The sequence below is a fragment of the Diaporthe amygdali genome, assembly GCF_026229845.1.
Source record: "Diaporthe amygdali strain CAA958 chromosome Unknown NODE_1_length_4327563_cov_65_473760, whole genome shotgun sequence".
In the NCBI taxonomy this organism is placed as follows: domain Eukaryota; kingdom Fungi; phylum Ascomycota; class Sordariomycetes; order Diaporthales; family Diaporthaceae; genus Diaporthe; species Diaporthe amygdali.
In genome coordinates, this window is record NW_026517021.1 from 1,208,987 (window position 1) to 1,226,515 (window position 17,529).

Consider the following 17,529-nt stretch of genomic DNA (forward strand, 5'->3'; position numbering starts at 1 on the left):
GGACTAAAACATAATTACTACTCCTCAAAACGTTCTTTCAACTTTATTAAGCAAGGTTTGGAGATGATAACGGGATACTTTTTGCGTTTTCCATGGTACAAATGAAAATCAGCCGGGAATATTGCTCCTTTGACTTCACTGAATGCCGTTGAAGGTCACGTGTTCCTGCCTCCCAGAGCAAGCCAAGAATGAACCGGCAATGCGCCACACATGTGGTGTGGCTGCCTTTTAGCTCATTGGACATGCAGATTCTCACAGCGCATTGACGATTGCATTCGTCGAGGCTCCATCAATTTGGATGTCTGCTTCTTGTGGTTACATTCAGTCTGAAACTCTGAGACACGTGATTTGAGATCAATTAGTGATCCTCAGTATGGTCAGAGAAGCATGCAGTCCTGCCAACTCGGCAGAAATTGACGCCGACTCGGGACCTTCGACATCGCGGGGCCGGCGTTCAAGCAATGCGTGAGTCCCGCCTTTATCTTTGATCAATGTGCAGAACAAAACCAACAAACACAAATTAATGACCGAACGCTTCAAGATGCCTACGATGCCGTGAGCGTAAGGTCAAGTGCTCGGGCTCGATGCCTTGCAGCAATTGCCTACGCAGGTCGACGGAATGCGTATTCGACAAGGAAGACAGGAAGGTTGTGGTCTCCGAGAGGTACTTGGCCTAAAGAATTCCCATATATAGGTCTTGGTGCTCAAATTCTAGGTTTTTGAATGACCTGAAGCGAAAATCTGGGTATGCCCCGGATGCCGACATTCAGACTCCCCCAACTTCAAAGCGGCCGCGTTTACATCGATCCACTTCGCCCCACGCGGGTAGACGTTATGGTACGTGTACATAATGATTGCCATGAACATCAGGATTGACAAAGGCGTTTAGATGAGAGAAATAGGCCATTACAAATTGAAGAAGATTCCGTCGTTCAAGCTTCCACGCTTTTACTCGCGAACGACGGCACGAATGCACCTATCGGGGACGATGACTTAATTGAAAGACGGCATGGCAGCTTTAGCATCATACAGAACCCCTTAGCAAGTGGACGCTCAAAGTTCTTGACGGATTCTACGGGAAGGAGGCGTGAGTATTCGAAATCACTCTCAATACATAATCTGATTTCTTTCAGGATGGCTTGGCCCTTCATCAACCTGGGCATACAGCCGGCGAGTTCTAAGTATGATTCAGGAGCACCTTGGCCAACACGAATCTCCAGAAGTGCCATTGAATGTTGATGGGCAGGCAGTCAAACTAGACTGGCCTTCTTCTCGAGAGGTGATCCCTAAGCCCACAGCCGACATCCCTTCACTTGACCACGCCCTCTACCTCACCAACACAGTGAAATTTCATCTAGGCCAGACATATCATCTTTTCGATGAGAATGACTTCATGAGTGGGCTTCATGACTTTTACAGGAATGGCACGAAGCAGGAACCTACCACAGACACTCGATTATGGTATATTCAATTTTTACTCGTCATGGCTTTTGGCAAGGCCCTTCTAGTTCCAGGAGCGCCAGGACAGAGTCCTCCTGGCAGCGGACTCTTCAGCAGAGCTTTAGAGCTGTTGCCTGATAATCAAGGTCTTTACCAGGATCCGATCTTGTCCATGGAGATACTGTGCTGCCTCGCTTTGTATTTGCAGTCGGTTGACCATCGGAATAGCGCCTTCACTTATGTAAGATAGACCGCAATGTTACCTCCTGGATCTTGTAGCTTACCTTCAAGTTCAGATTGGCCAAGCATTTCGGATAGCCCTGACACAGGGTCTCCATTGTGAGCCTTCTGAAGGCCTGCTCAGTGAGACGGAAGCCAATAGACTGCGCTGCATCTGGTGGACTATTTACATTTTGGATCGAAAACTGTCGTCGCTGATGGGTGCACCGAGCTCGATCCAAGACAGCGATATAACTGTTACTCTACCTCTATCAGAGCCCATCAACTATAAGTATAAAGCTCTCGGCCTTCACGTAGCTCTGTCGCAGCTGCACGCCAAGGTCCTGAGTAGTAAGTAAATCGTCATATTGGTCTTCCATTCTCACGCACTGACAGTGCCATAGCTGTTTATGGTGCCGACGGAAAGCTTGAGCCTTCTTTTCTGAAAAAGATTCAGGAAGTCTTGAGAGACATGGCCAGGCTCGCCCCTCAACTTACGGCGGGGTTCGAGTTCAAGTTTGATAACTACGAGCCAGCCTCGCGAATTTCCGCAACGCTGAATCTAAGCTATCATCAGGTTCAATTTTCGACACCTTTAGTGCCCATGAACCCAGCTGACGTTTTGTAGTGTGTTGTCCTCGCAACAAGGCCACTTCTAATTTGTCTGTTACAAGATGTCCTGGCAAGGCAAGATGCCATCCATCGAGACCTCGCAGGCCCGATCAAAGCTCTTCTGAGTACATCGTCCGAATCAGCAAGCAAGTCCCTTCGTATCCTATCGACTTTGCAGTCTCAACATCTCTTAGGTGAGCAACACTTCGGTCAACATTGAGACGTGGACATGAGAACACTCACCATGTCACAAGAGACGTTTCTCTCGTTCGATTTAGAACAAACCTTCTCATCTGGATTCATCCTAACGCTTATGACGGCTATACCCGGTCTCCCAAATCATGACAGCAGCTACCTGGATACCGCCTTCAGCATCTTGAGTACCATAATTGCGCACGGCAATATGGTTGCCCTGTACCGGAAAGAGGAACTAGAGAAATTACAAGAAATCCTGCATCTCGTTCAGACACAAACGAAAGAACCACCGGCACCTAAGGCAGGCGGCCAGCCCTTATCGAATGTCAATAGAGGTCTCAATCCCTCTACTGAGCATACAGAGCGAGTAACCGCCACCGGTGCTGCGGCTAACGGCCTGGCATCATCCGAGGAAATGCTATCAATCGCGGGACTGCTCGATTGGGAGCCAGAAATGTCCGCCTATGGCAACACTCAGCTCTCCGGAAGCTGGTTGTGGACAGATGCCATCACGCAGGATCTCGATTTTAGTGGGGACCTACTATGACAGGTCCTCGGGAAAGGCTACGCATGCTGCATTTTATCCTAACATTTGTACGCCCGGGAAATGGGACTCATTTTTATGCTCCACAACGGAAGAGCCACTTTGAAGTCATTCGGCTCGAGACATTGATTGGAAGACTTGGCTTTACGGGGTGACCGCGTGAGACTTGACAGTTCGAAGTGAATGCTGAGCCATGTGAGTGGAGGCTTCTAAAGGGAGCCTTACGTAGGGCAGGGTATCTTCGCCGCAATCCATCCTATTTGTCCTAAGACGTGGGTTCTTATCAATCTTTCCTCATATGCCGTATCAAGAGATCCGGTTATAAGGGCCTGTCTGAATCAGTCGCCTATCTGATACTAAACGCGGGATGACGAGCCGAGCGGTGCTCCCCGGCTTCGGGAACTACTCCCGAACCATTATACCGGACCCAGGCTCGAGATAATGACCAAGTTTAAGATGTCAGATACTTGGTATGACTGCCATTTGGCTTGAACAACGCTTGAAACCCCCACTGGCTAATCGAGCTATACCCATAAATCCTTCTCTGCAAGCCAGCCGGTATAGCTTCTGCTCCCTAAAAAGGCCAGAGTCGATCGTGAGGATCCTGTCTGAACTCGAACTCAGAGTACCGCCTCGTTGTTTTCCGAGATTTTCTGGACTTCACTTCAGTCTCGGCCTTTTCAAAAATGATGGCCCAAGATAAGATGGAGGCAGGAGGCCTACAGAGACTTTCGCATCAACAGAGCGCGAAGCTCGGTGAGGTCCAAAACCTGGCCCATAATCCCGGCCACGATCTGCAGAAACGCCTCGAAACTCGCCATGTCACTATGATTGCTTTGGGAGGTGCTCTGGGCACGGGACTCATGATTGGGACGTAAGCCTCAAGCTCCTACTTCCAAATTTTGATTGCTCAGCTCATAACCAAATCCAACCCTCCAGCGGATCAGCTCTCGTCAAGACCGGTCCGGCAGGAATATTGTTAGACTACAGCATCGTCGGCTGCGTCGTCTTCCTCGTCATGGCCGCGCTCGGCGAGATCATATCCTACATGCCCCTCTCGCATGGTTTCGGTGGTTACGCCACTCGTCTCGTCGACCCGGCCCTCGGTTTTGCGACAGGATACTCCTACTTCTTCAAATACCTCCTCGCAACCCCGAACCAACTCTCTGCTTTTGGCCTTATCATGAAGTTCTGGGTCGGAGACCGTGTCAATCCGGCTGTCTTCATCACAATTATCCTGGTCCTGATTCTTGTCATTAACAGCGTCAGCGTCAAGGCTTTCGGCGAGTTCGAGTTTTGGCTGTCCTCCCTGAAGGTGCTAATCATGATTGGCATTATAATCCTTCTTTTCATACTCGCTGTTGGTGGTGGGCCAACCGGAGACCGTCCTGGATTCCGATACTGGTCTGAACCCGGAGCCTTCGCGGAGTATAAGGTCGGTGGTGCCAAGGGGCATCTGCTCGGTCTGTGGAGCGCGATGGTAGCCGCAGTATATGCATTCTCCGGGACTGAACTTGTAGGCGTCACTGTCGGTGAGGCCAAGAACCCACGTCTGTGCACGCCAAAAGCCATCCGCCTTACCTTCCTCCGCATCGTGTTCTTCTACATCATCTCTGTCTTTCTCCTGGGGCTGGTCGTCCCGTACAATAGCCGGGAGCTCGCATTCGCTGCCGGAGCCAAGACAAGTGCTGCCGCCTCCCCATTCGTCGTGGCCATAAAAATCGCCAGGATAAAGGGGCTTGATCATGTCATCAACACCTGCCTCGCCGTCTTTGTGTTTTCAGCGGCGAACTCGGATATCTATATTTCATCCCGTACTCTGTACGGCATCGCTATTGATGGCAAGGCACCCCAGATATTCACACGTACAACTAAAGCTGGAGTGCCGTTCGTGTCGCTGGCTCTTTGTGCTGCGTTCTGCGGATTGGCGTATATGTCCGTCAGCTCGAGTGCCGCAACAGTATTCAACAATCTCACCAGCCTTGTCACTGTCTTCGGTGAGCTTCCAGGTCATATTTGGCTGGTGAGCAACATTGCTAACATTTCTAGGCCTCCTGACCTGGATTTCTATCCTCGTCTGTCACATCTGTTTCTGCCGTGCTCGCAAGATTCAACACATCAGTCTGGCATACATCCCCTACCGCGCCCCCTTCGGCGCGTGTGGCTCCTTCATCGCTCTCGCGTTCCTGGTCATCCTGATACTCACCAAAGGCATCGAGGTTTTCATCGGCACTTTCGACTACAAGGGTTTCATAGTCCAGTACATCGGCATCCCCATCTACCTAGGTCTAATCTTTGGCTACAAGATTGTGAAGAAATCTCAACGTGTGCGGGCTGAGGTGGCGGACTTGGTCACAGGCGTTCCGGAAGAAACGGTTGCAGAGGAGAAGGCGGCGGTCGAGGCCGCCATGAGGGAAAAGGAGGCTGCGATGGTGATAAGAGGCAAGCTTGGCAAGGTCTACCGCAAGGGCTTTTCCTGGTTATTTTGAGATTCATTCCGTAACTCATGATCCACTACTCGACCTATACCTGAGAAGTGACAGAGAAGTTAATGACCGCTTCCAAGATCGTGACCAGGAACACTAGTATTCAGTCAGGGCAGACTTCGGACCATATGAGCCATCAAATTCTGCCGCGTACTCGATTCCAGGAGTCTGTCGATCGTGAACCACAGCAGCCTTAATCGGAGATACTTCATTAACTCTATCTCCAAAAAAAAAACCACCGGGTGAGGTATCGTCGGCTACATCACCTCATTTGCTGTCATCAAAGATTGGATTGGATATGCTGATGTCCGCATTTACGAGCGTTTTTTACTCAGTACAGCAATAGCTGCCAGCGTGTTTATTGGTCTCTATGCTGAAGTCTGATGAAATTGGGATATTCACCTCGTAAGGTGAAATCTAACATTCACACAACAGATTTGCAAGTCAAATGAACCTGTATATATCTCAGTCTCAAGCTTTAAACCTTCAAGAGCCTTTTTTTTTTTAATTGTGCTACAGAGAGGAATAGATGCGCCCGTGCTCTCTGAGTGTAGTTTTGGGATTATATAACCATGTACGACAATTCTTATCCCATTCCGGGCAGTCAGTTGATGTTGAGTACCAACGAATTTTCAAACAAGGAGACTTGGCAAGTTTTATTTCAGCGTATGTGTCCAAAAGGTTTCTAATACGGAAGCATATAGTCTTGTTGTATCACCGATCTATGGCAGTCAGCAAATGGCGCTACCTGGAAGAGGGTACCAGCCAGGGTACTGATAGTGCCGACCAATGGGCGCCAAAGTCGATGTGAGGGGTTGTTTCTGTCTTTGAAATGTCATCATGGTCTAAACAGCTGCATTAGCAACGTACAACCGTCACGTCAGCCGCATGTCGCCCGCCAGCACTTGTCATTCACGCGTTCACTAAGTTTCGACCTCAATTGCATTTGCAGGAACAAAGACTCAATCTCTCCCCCGGTCAGCAAGCGTGAACTTGGCTCTGGCTTTTACAATTCAACTCACGATCTGACATGCTTTGCGCACTCTGCCTCTCGATGTTTTCCAGCGGGCGACACGCTGGATTGCATCATGCGTGCATCGAAGATTTGGGAAAGGCCGCGAAAGGCGGTTGTAAGATATGCAGCGCACTCCTTCTGCGACGCTCTGAATTAAGCCCAGACCCAGAGAATGAAGAAACAGCCATGCCTTTTCTCAGCTACAAGTGGGCTCCTGACGCCAACTTTATTCCCTCCAAGAGCGGCAATGGTTCGCGGCCACGTTGTTGGGAAATACAGTTTGACTCAAAAGTTCGCTGGTTGAATTGGGGTGAAATGCCCTGGAACGCCATCTACATACACGTCTCCTACAAAAGTGAAGCAGTACCTGACTGGTACGCTAGACTTTCAGGACATGCTGCGAGCGACCTCGATTCAGAGCCGTGGAGAGTCAGAAGAGAAATGTTCCCACTCAGGCGGATTCCGGACAGTACTGGACACAAAAGCGTCTTGGAAATTGGTAAAATGTGGATGGAAAATTGTGAACGCTCGCATAATTGCGAGATATCGAACGGGCCAGTTGATTCCGAATGGTATCCCAAACGTCTGATCTACATCCCTGAAGCGACTTCGCCCCGCCTGTTGGAAACGAGTTCAGAACGTCCTCACGGTCGTTACGCAACATTGAGCCATTGCTGGGGTTCAAATCCAAGCTTCGTCACCTTGACAAGTGCGAACTTGAACCATTTTCGCCGCGGGATCCCCGTTGATATCCTTGCCAGCAGCTTTCGTGACGCAATGGTTATCTGCAATCGGTTATCCATTCGATATATATGGATAGACAGTCTTTGCATTCTGCAAGATTCCGAATCAGATTGGCTGTTCCATACGGAAGAGATGTCATCGATCTATCGGAACTGTTACCTCAATTTATCTTTCGACGCCGCAGCAAATCCCGAGCAAGGCGCGTTCAGGCAAAGGAATCCCGACATTATCCAGGAATGCTGCGCTTTTTCGGTAATTCCAAGGGCCAGAGTCACTCCACGTAGCTCAGACAGCGAAGTGTCGGGAACTTCATCCAACGAAGCCTTATCTGACGATTCCTTGAAGAGCAGTTCAGATGATGGGGAGAATAGCAATGATGGCCCTGTTGAGGCGAGTTCTAGAGAGTCAGAACCAGCCAATGCAGGAGAGTCTTTAAGGTGCACGGTCTTTGCGGCGGAGTTTGACTATACTTCGAGTACCTGGGACCTTCCACTATCAAAAAGGGGATGGGTCGTTCAGGAAAGACTACTTTCCCCGAGAGTCTTGCACTTCACGAATAATCGCATAATGTGGGAGTGTGATGAAAGCCGGTCCCTGCAGGAGGGTCTCCCTCACGGAATTCTTGGAACTGGGAAGGCTTTTGATACAAATTACAGGCGTCCGTTCAATTGCTTCCCAGGTGGAAAGCCAGATTGGAGTCCATCAGACCATTTTGGCCAGTGGGCGAACATAGTCGGTGAGTACAGTGGATGTCTACTCACATATCCAGAGAAGGACAAGCTCGTGGCCTTGGCAGCAGTAGCACAGCGTTATGCTACTGTGTTTGGCGAGGAGTACTACGCTGGACACTTCCGTAAGAATATGCCCTTCGATCTTGCTTGGGGGGTACTTGGAAGAAACTCTCTCAAAACATCGATGACAAGGCGCTATCCGACGTGGAGCTGGACAAGTGTTGATGCAGGAGTTACCATACCTTCGGGTTTGGGATTCAACCACTCTCTAATCGACATGGAGAGCGTGATCGTGGTTCTGGTGGATGAATCACACAAATATGGTCCAGTAAAGGAGGGCCGGTTGAGAATGAAGTGTTTGATTGCCCGATGTGTGCTAGGAAAATATCGAGATGAGTGTTCCGACTTCTGGCAAGATATCAGAACAGTCCATGTACTTGAGATAGGAGATAATGATCATCAGTTGGAAACGGAGCTGGTCATAAGTCTAGACGGTCCGCATAATGAGACAGGAGGGGACATGTATTTTGTACCATTAATTGAGCGCAAGCCAAACAGGCCCTTCAAGAGAGCTATCATGGGACTTATACTGTTGAAACAGACGGAAGGATTCTATAAGAGGTTGGGAAGCTGGGATACCGATTATGATGGTGTTTATGATCTGGAAAGTGGGCCGTTGTTTGAATGGGTGGATAAACACTCCGACTCCCGTCAACTAGTAGTGGTAGTATAAGTGTTTGACGACGAGGCATATGTTATCAGATATTCAACACTTGCAGTTGTAATACCCTGAAGTGATAATCGGTAAGTTTCTGCGAACGACTATGAGTCTCTGTGTGCAGAAGTCAAATTGTATTGAATCAGAAGTACACTCCGAAATGGCGGCCAAGTCAGAAGCAATATGCAAGGGCTCTGATGGAAATATTTTGGAGGATCGTCCAGACCACGCGTGTTGCTGACGCATATTTTGGCCAAATTTAGCCAGTTGTAAAGGAGTTCCAGTCTTTCAGAGGACAGACGACTAGAGTATGGTGATCTCCCAAAAGCGAGGCGCGCGACTGAAAGCCGGCTCAATGACAGCTTACTCCCTTGCGTACAGGAACCTTTTACTCTATTCGAGACATTTCAAATAAATGACTATTGTCGCATTGAGGTGCGCTCAGAATGCCGAATGCCCCCGAATCTAAGTACCATGCACTATACAATTTGCCTGCATGCTAAAGTCTCGATCTAAACTTTGAAGTTTGTCTATAATTATCCCATCAAATGCGACTCTTGAAGGATCCAATATAAGACCCGGATTCGAGGCCGCTTCAAGTTTTATACCGCGATCGACAGGACGAGGTGGCAAAATCAATCTAAGTCTTGCTGTCTAGGACCTTCAACAGTCCTTCAGCAGCATGGCTTCCCAATGCATCAAGATTGCCACTCCCAAGCAACTCGAGCACGGTGATATCGAAACCAAAAGCCTGACGCCACCAGCTGCGCATTTCCACGCCAACGAGAGAGTCCATGCCCAACTGAGAGAGCGGCACGGAGGTGTTCAAGTCCTCCTCCGATTTCAGCAGGAAGCTGAAGAGCTTCCTCCCTACCTCCCTGGCCAGGAAGGCAGCCGTGCCTGGTGCCTTTAGCAAAGTCGTGTCTTCTCTTGCTCGGGCCAAGAAAGCCTTGAGATTGTCGCTGTTAGAACCGCCGTCGTCCCGGATAGCCTTGGATGAGTTGTGGTACACGGCCATTCTCCGGTCTTTTCGCCAGAAGGCTCGACTGTCAGGGCTGCTCAAGGGAATCTTTGTTCCCAGGCCGAGCACGAAGGTACTTCTGTCCTCAAAGGATGTTTCTCCTCTGTCCGGAGACGCATTATTGCCACTCTGCCCGGGAGAAGACAACATAGCGTTCGTAAGTGCTTCGAGAAACTCGGGCTCTGTGATACCGTGTGCGCTAGCCAGCATCATTCTCTTCAGCAGTGCCGGGTCTTGCGAGACGTATCCGACGTCTTGCACAGCCCCAATGTCAATGGCCGACGCAGCCAGACCAAGACTGTTTCTGTACTGAACAAAAGCATCTAAAAAGGTGTTTGCACCGGCATAGTTAGCCTGGCCAGCCTGACCAGTCAAGCCGGACATTGAAGAGAACAGGACAAAGAAGTCGAGCTTGGCACCGAAAGATACACTGGCGTTGTGCAGATTCCACGTGCCTTGCACCTTGGGTGCCACAGCTGTGTTCCACTCCTGATGGCTCATACGGGCAAAAGCCTGGTCGCTGAGAACCATGGAACATTGCATGATCCCCTTGAGGTTCGAGGCCTGACGGACTGCGCGGGACACGTCGTCGGCACTAGTCACGCTGCCCTTGACGAGGAGGACCTCGCAGCCCATGCTCTCGATCTCGCGAACAAAATCTGCATCTCCTGGGCCCGCTCCAGCGCTGCGGGACATGTATACGAGGCGGCGGGCACCGTGGTCAACGAGGTGTCGGGACACGGCACGTCCCAGACCTCCAAGCCCTCCCACAAGCATGTAAGATGCCGAGCTGTCTAGCTGCAACTTTCTTGCAGGCTTGACAGGGGCTGTGTTGATCTTGATTTTCCCCTCTGCGTCTCGCATCGAGATAACAATCTTGCCAATGTGTTGGCCTTTCTGCATGTGTCGAAGCGCCTTCTGAAGCGAAGATGCATCGAATACCCTCGCACGCTCGATGGGCTGAATTTTGCTCTCTTCAAGGTTTTTCCGAACCCACTGGAACAGCTTTTTGAACGCGGACGGCCTGTTCTGGGCGAGGTGATCTAAACAAAAGCAAGTATAACCTCGATTCGTGAGGAAGACATCCATGTCGAGTTTTCCCGCGCCCAGGATATCACGCTTTCCAATTTCCACCATTCTCCCAAACTCGGCCACGCTGTGCCAGGTCGCGTGCAGCAACTCGCCCGACAGAGAGTTCAGGGCAAGATCGACACCTTTGCCGTTTGTCTCGCGCATCAGCCCCTCGACAAAACTCGTGTCCCTCGAGCTGAAAATACGGTTCCGCGGCAGACCGACCTTATCAGTCAGATACTTGATCTTTTCATCGCTGCCAACGGTCGCATATATCTCGGCTCCCACCATCCTTGCAAGCTGAATAGCAGCGAGGCCAACGCCGCCACAGGCACTGTGGATGAGAACGGTCTAGTGTTCATAATTCGGTCAGCCAAGCGGGTCAACGGCCAACGAAATTTTGGTGATAATCTTGCTGGTGATTTGAAGTCGGGTTTTTCTTACCTGTCCTTTCTCGAGACGGCCAATATTGAACAGTGCGGCTACCGTCGTCGTGAAAACCGCAGGCATCGTCACGGCTTCTTCAAATGGTAGCATGTCTGGAATTCTCTCACACATCCTTTCAATGCCAATAACATGGGTCGCAAAGGAGCCATCTGCCATGAGAAAGACGCGGTCGCCGATACAGAGATCCTTGACTTCCGGACCAACACGACGGATGATACCACTTGATTCGGAACCCAAGCCGCCTTTGGGGAATGGCACAACACCCAAGGCACACAGTACATCCTGTTGAGGTGTCAATTAAGCCAATTCAGGAATCGAGTTCAAATATGGGAGGGTCTCCCCCGGGGCGGGGGGCTCGCTAGGAGGTGCTCGCTTTCTTTCTTTCTTTCTTACTTTTTCCCTTTTTCTTGGGCGGAGGGGGGGCTGGTATCGATGGATAGATAGATGCACATGCAAGGATGAATCTCACCTTAAAGTTCAAACCGATTGCGTACACCTCGACCTCAACCTCATCGCCCCTAAGTGTTCTTGTCACACGAGGATTCCATCCCATGGTCGCAAGGCGGCCAGGCCTCGTCATCCCAAGAGACAACCCAGCGGCATCTGCGCCCGTCTGTTCGGGCAGCAGGAGCTCATCCCTTAGAGAGAATGGGTACGTCCTTCCCACCATCACCGTGCCATCCTTGATAGAAAACTCGTAGTCCGGGTCCAGCGAGCTGTCGTCCACCAACCTCTCACGGAACCGAGCGAAAACGTCGATAATGCGGCCCAGAGACGTGTCACTTCCAATATTGTCCACCTCGCACGTGGCGAGGTCCAGCAACATCTCGGTGCGGATCGTGCGAGCCGCGCCTATGATCTGCGCGTAGCCTGGGTCGCGACACCGCACCTGGCACGGGTGCGTCACCCACAACATGCCGGGGCGCCGCCCGTCACCTGACGAGGAAGCAAGCTTCTCCAGGAGGCGCTGAAATGACGCGAAGCGGGCCTCACTGATGGCTTGGAAGAAGGGACCGCGGGGGCCGAGGTCGAGGAGGGAGATTATGTCGTCCAATGGCCCGGTGGGCAGCACGTCGCTTAGTTTGCGTCGGTTGACATTGTCGCCCCGGATTTCCAGCTGTCGGGCAAGAGCGTCTGCGACCGAGCTGTCTGTCCTTTTATTGCTGCTGCTGTCATCGTCGTCGCAGAGAAGAGTAACCGTCTTCTTACTCTTCTTCTTCCTCTCCTCGCTGCTTCTGCCCTCGTCAGCCAGCTGCTGCGGCTTGGCCACCATGATGGCATTGAGCTGGTATGGCTCTTCAGCATCGAGAACGAGGGCATCCAACCCGGCGAAGCCGGCACGCGTCAGCTCCGCCTCCCAGCGGGCCGGGTCCACGCATGGCTCGATCGACCGGCCGTCCTCCTCACCGTACCACCAGCCGGGCAGGGTGCCGAAGACGAAGTTGGGCCACTTGGAGTGCGAGTAGAGCTCGTGGAGCAGCAGCCTGCCGTTGGGCGCAAGGAGGCTGTGCACATTACGCAAGGTCTCGCCGAGGCGCCGCGTGGCGTGAAGGACATTGGTGGCGATGACAAGGTCATACTGATCGCTGGGTTTAAAACCCTGCTCCGCTGGCTCCTTACTAATATCCAGGGTGCGGTACTCGATATTGGAGTAGCCTTTGAAGTGCTCCTTAGCAGAGACAAAAAAGGCTGACGAGATGTCTGTGAACGTATATCTGGAGTAGAGGGGATGCTGTCCCGACCCGTCGCTGTCGCTGTCGCCTGACCCGGGCAAAACCAAATGCTTCAACATGCTCATAGTGGATGCCCCCGTACCTGCGCCGATCTCCAGGATGCGAAGGTTTGGTTTGCTATGGGCCAGGTGACGGATGAACTCGGATCTGTCGCACGCGTCTGTTGCGATGTACACCTGGGTCAGAGTGTCATCGGCGAGGAGGATCTCGAGTGCCTCTGTGTCGCCGGTGTACAACCCAGACATGTTGAGGGCTACCTTCTGGACGGCCGTGGCGCAGGCGGCTACGGGGGTGCCAGACAGTTGACGGACGATATCAGCCATCTTTTCAACAATGGTAGCGTCACTGAGCCTTTGAAGAGCGAGGAATGAGTCTTCACCACTTCCAACGCTGGAATTATACATCTGACTGTCAACCCACGACCGGTACTTCACCATGTGAGGTAGTCCGCTCCGAGAGGTTTCCGCCATGCGCCGATGTGCATAGGCCTGGCTCAGCCGGGTCAGCGCGTCCAAGGTCGGTGCGTATAGATGGCGAGGTATAGAAGGCCTGATGAGCTTGGACGCGTCCAGGAAGTCAATGTGTGGGCCCCAGATAAGGCGTGCCGTTGTTTGCAGGCCATCGGCGCCGCCGAAATCACCATCCTCAGCCTCTTCTAGAGGCGAGATGGTCATGCCCTCCATGTGCAAGACAACACGGCCGTCCATGACACACTGCTGTACCAGCCCGACGATATCGCCACTGCCTGCAGTGACCGTAGCCGACGCCGATACGCTCATCTTCTTGTCCACGCCATCGGAGTGAGATACAGGCCGATGCACGGTCAACTTCTTGATCTTAGTCGGGACCGCTCGACAGTGCTTGGCATCCATGCGGCCCTTGAGGGCGGCCAGGAAGAGCGTCTGGATGCATGCGTCTACTGCTGTCGGATGCACATGATAGTCGTCCTCATCCCCGGGATTTGTGTCATTGATGACTCTGGCGGTTGCCAGCTGCTGCGTAGTGCCCGTTCGAATGTCTGCAAGACGTCGGAAATGAGGGCCGAATTGTAGGCCCGCCCGGTCCAGAATGCTGTAGTACTTTTGCGCCTCGAGTGCTCGGGGCAGCAGTTCTAATGCCGTTGTCTTGTCTTCGTTGATATCCGCTTCTGACGCGCAGACCTGGCCGGTGATGTGCTTTGTCCACACATGACCATTGTGTGAGGAGATGGCGAACTCCCACCACTGGCTGTCTAATGAGTCGGTGAGACGATACGGGCGCAAGGTGGTTACTAGCTCGACAGGAGTACCCTCGTTGATGACCAAGGCGGAGCTGATGACGACGTGACGGAGAGAAAACCCGGTCCGGCCTGCCGGACAGTCCACTTGCGCAATAGCCTCGCCAGCCATAGCTATATAGCCTGCGCACGGGAAGATGAGCAGGTCCTCGATCTTGTGATCGCGGAGCCAGGCGACCTTGTCGACATGGAGCATATTCCGCCAGCTGGGCTCGAGGCTGGTGCTCTCCAGCTGCCGCACACCCAGGAGCGGGTGGCTCGCGTGTTGTCGACACCGCCACTCGTGCGAAATTCTTGACTCACGCCAGTAATCACCATCGGAATGATCCCATTGGTAGCGAGGCAGGTCGGGGAGGCAGGATCCCATTGGAACGAGTGCCTGAAGATTGATCGACACATTGAGCTCGAACAATTTCCCCATGGCGGTCAGGAACGACTCGACCGAGTCCTCACCGCGTGTCAGGGCCGACACATAAGGCGGCGATGTAACAGTCTTGCCCGTCTTGCCTGTGGCTTCCTGCCATGCCGCCGAGATCTGTCTCAGTGGTCCTGCGAGCGTTGCGTGCGGCCCAATCTCCAAGAAGGCCACGTTCTCGATCTCGTCAAGCAGAAGCGACACGGCAGACTTGAAGAGCACGGGGGACTCCAGGTTCTTTTGCCAGTACGCAGCACCAAGGGGTCCCTCTTCCAGCTGGGCAGTGACGCTGGAGAAAAAGGGCTTCGCGGGAGGCTTCTCAACCAGGACTTTTCTCATTGATGAGCAATACTCCTTTCCAACCTCTCTCATGTGATACGAATGGTAGGCTTTGTCCACTTTGAGCAGCCTTGTCGTCACGTCAGGATGCGCTTCCTTGATTTGGTAGACAGCCGCTTCAACGTCGGCAGCGTCACCCGAGAGCGTGATACTTCGCGGCGAGTTCTCGCATGCTACGACAACGCTTGGGGGATCCGAGGTGGGGAGGAAAGTCTTGACTTCGTCCCAGCCCAGGCTTGTAGCAGCCATGGCTCCGGGCCTTGTCTGCGACCTGGCGGCCTGCCCGCGCTGCCACGCCGTAATGACGGCTTCCTTGGCCGTAAGAGCACCGGCAGCGTAGGCCGCGGCGATCTCTCCGCTAGAGTGACCTGAGAAACGCAAAATTATGTCAGAAATCGACTTGTGAAGTGGGAAAGAAGAAGCACTGAGAAGGGAAAATTGACCAACATACCTACAACAGCCACCGGTTCCACGCCGACGGACGCGAAGAGATCTACAAGGGCAACCTGGACAGCAGTACACAACGGCTGAGAGAACTCCGCCTCCTGGACACGCGACGTCCTTGCTGGCTTCAGGAGCTCTTCTTCCACCGACCACGGAGAGTTTGACTCAGAGATAGGGGCAGTGGTGGAAAGCTGAAGCTGGGCCTCTTGCAGGCAGCGATCAAGGAACCTGATGCTGTTCTGAAAGCACAAGTCCGAACGCAACAGCAAATCTCGTCCCATGCGGGCCCACTGTGCACCCTGCCCACTGAAGACCATGACGAGATTGGGCGGTCGAGCATTGGTCACTCTCTTCCCAGGAGATGCGACGCCAGGCTGGTCTCTGCGAGCGACCATGAAGGCCCGATGTGGTAGATGCTCTCTCCTATGCGCGAGTGTATATGCAACGTGCTGAAGCTGCCCATTTGCCGGGCCGTGATTTTCGTTGGTGAGCCACGCCTGGAAATCAAGAGTCATTCGCTGCAGAGACGCAGCCGAGCTGGCCGACAAGAGCAGCAGATGCGGGCTGGCCGCGAGCTTCGCGTCTGCTCGAGCGGGCGCGGGAACGTGGAAGCTGCGGGCTGAGTCCAGCACGATGTGGGCGTTTGATCCTCCGATGCCGAAGGAATTAACGCTCACTCTCTCGCTTCGAGACTCGGGCCACGGGGTTGGCTCGAGAGGAACCACCAACTTGCGCTCCTGGAAAGGAATGTTAGGGTTTGGGCTCGAGAACTTGATGTTGGGCGGAATGGTCCGGTTCTCGAGCGCAAGAACTGCCTTTATCACGGATGTGATGCCTGATGCACCTTCGGAGTGGCCCAAATTCGGCTTTACCGACCCGATGAAGACCCCAGAGTCGCCAAAGACTCGAGCAACTGCGTTGGCCTCGATCGGGTCCCCAACGGCGGTGCCAGTCCCGTGGCACTCCACAAATGCTGTCTGGGAGTAATCCGTGATCCCAGCTTCATGGTAGGTATTCTTTATCATGGCTACCTGGCTTTCCGTACTTGGACACGACATGCCCGGTGTCTTGCCATCGTTGTTGGACATAGATGATCTTATGACTGCTCGAATGGGATTTCCATCCCGTAAGGCGGCGTCTAAAGGTTTAATAAAAATTGCTGTGATAGCTTCACCTCGAGCATACCCGTTTGCATCCGCAGAAAAAGTCTTGCATGAGCCGTCTGGCGAGAGCACGCCCTTCTCTGTCATGGATGCCATGGCACCAGGAGCCATAATCAAGTTGGCACCGCCTACGACTGCTGACTTGCAATGACCTTGTTGGATGGCTAGGCAAGCCTCATGGAGACCGACAAGTGCAGAAGAGCAAGCGGTGCGAACAGTCATACTAGGAGTTTTTTTTTAGCTGATGTATGGCGGAGAGGGCGTGAGGCACCTTCCCATGTCCGGTTGACTACGTACCTCGGGCCACGAAGGTCAAACTCGTATGAGATTCGGTTCGAAAGCATAAAATCACCATATCCATCTAGCCTATAAATTCCGGACTGCTGCGAATCTCTGTTCTGCATCTCCAGCCAGTCCTCACCATAACTGCCCATATAGCAACCGATCTGGCTACCCCGAAATTCGACCTCCCCGGCATCATCGAAGCACTCCCGGACGACCTCCAGCATCCGTCGCTGCTGGGGGTCAGCGCATTCGAGCTCGGCGCGGCTGATGGAGAAACGTCCAGCGTCCAGGGCACCTAAGTGGGCCGTGTCGCTGAGGAAGTAACCATGCTCGGTCCCGATCGTGCCCGGCCGTCCGGACCTCGAGTAGTATGCTGATATGTTGTAGCGAGACTCGGGCACCCGGCCTCTCGCGTCGCCTTTCGCTATCAAGAAATCCCAGAACTGTTGGGGGCTTTCCAGGCCCCCGGGCAGGCGGAGCGCCATGCCGCAAATTGCGATGGGAGAAGCCCTCTTGGATGCCATGGATGAGGTGGCATGGTTGGTGGCACCGCCATCACCGGTTTCGTTTGTAACATTTCTCATATTGCAGCTCAATCTTGTGACGGTGTCTGGTTATGATGTTGAAGGTT

The 17,529-nt window shown here is 52.7% G+C and overlaps 4 protein-coding genes across 4 annotated transcripts; 3 read left to right on the top strand and 1 right to left on the bottom strand.

Moving 5' to 3' along the window:
* Nucleotides 1-373: 373 nt before the first annotated feature.
* On the top strand, nucleotides 374-3,013 carry J7T55_005938 (uncharacterized protein; the record flags this gene model as incomplete). The annotated part of the gene is made up of 9 exons (XM_053138816.1): nucleotides 374-465; nucleotides 611-664; nucleotides 789-837; nucleotides 1,033-1,087; nucleotides 1,221-1,681; nucleotides 1,737-2,010; nucleotides 2,064-2,236; nucleotides 2,288-2,465; nucleotides 2,526-3,013. 9 exons carry the CDS (start codon nucleotides 374-376, stop codon nucleotides 3,011-3,013), a joined length of 1,824 nt encoding a protein of 607 aa, XP_053000708.1.
* Nucleotides 3,014-3,696: 683 nt separating this feature from the next.
* Nucleotides 3,697-5,499, top strand: J7T55_005939 (dicarboxylic permease; the record flags this gene model as incomplete). Its single annotated transcript, XM_053138827.1, has 3 exons — nucleotides 3,697-3,884; nucleotides 3,950-5,007; nucleotides 5,060-5,499. The coding sequence occupies 3 exons, from the start codon at nucleotides 3,697-3,699 to the stop codon at nucleotides 5,497-5,499; spliced, it is 1,686 nt and encodes a 561-aa protein (XP_053000709.1).
* Nucleotides 5,500-6,526: 1,027 nt separating this feature from the next.
* Nucleotides 6,527-8,432, top strand: J7T55_005940 (HET-domain-containing protein; the record flags this gene model as incomplete). The annotated part of the gene is made up of 4 exons (XM_053138838.1): nucleotides 6,527-7,692; nucleotides 7,912-8,108; nucleotides 8,217-8,314; nucleotides 8,367-8,432. The coding sequence occupies 4 exons, from the start codon at nucleotides 6,527-6,529 to the stop codon at nucleotides 8,430-8,432; spliced, it is 1,527 nt and encodes a 508-aa protein (XP_053000710.1).
* Nucleotides 8,433-9,344: 912 nt separating this feature from the next.
* Nucleotides 9,345-17,482, bottom strand: J7T55_005941 (polyketide synthase; the record flags this gene model as incomplete). Its single annotated transcript, XM_053138849.1, has 7 exons — nucleotides 9,345-11,147; nucleotides 11,241-11,525; nucleotides 11,713-15,374; nucleotides 15,458-16,423; nucleotides 16,482-16,552; nucleotides 16,636-16,836; nucleotides 16,911-17,482. The coding sequence occupies 7 exons, from the start codon at nucleotides 17,480-17,482 to the stop codon at nucleotides 9,345-9,347; spliced, it is 7,560 nt and encodes a 2,519-aa protein (XP_053000711.1).
* Between the last annotated feature and the right edge of the window lie 47 nt (nucleotides 17,483-17,529).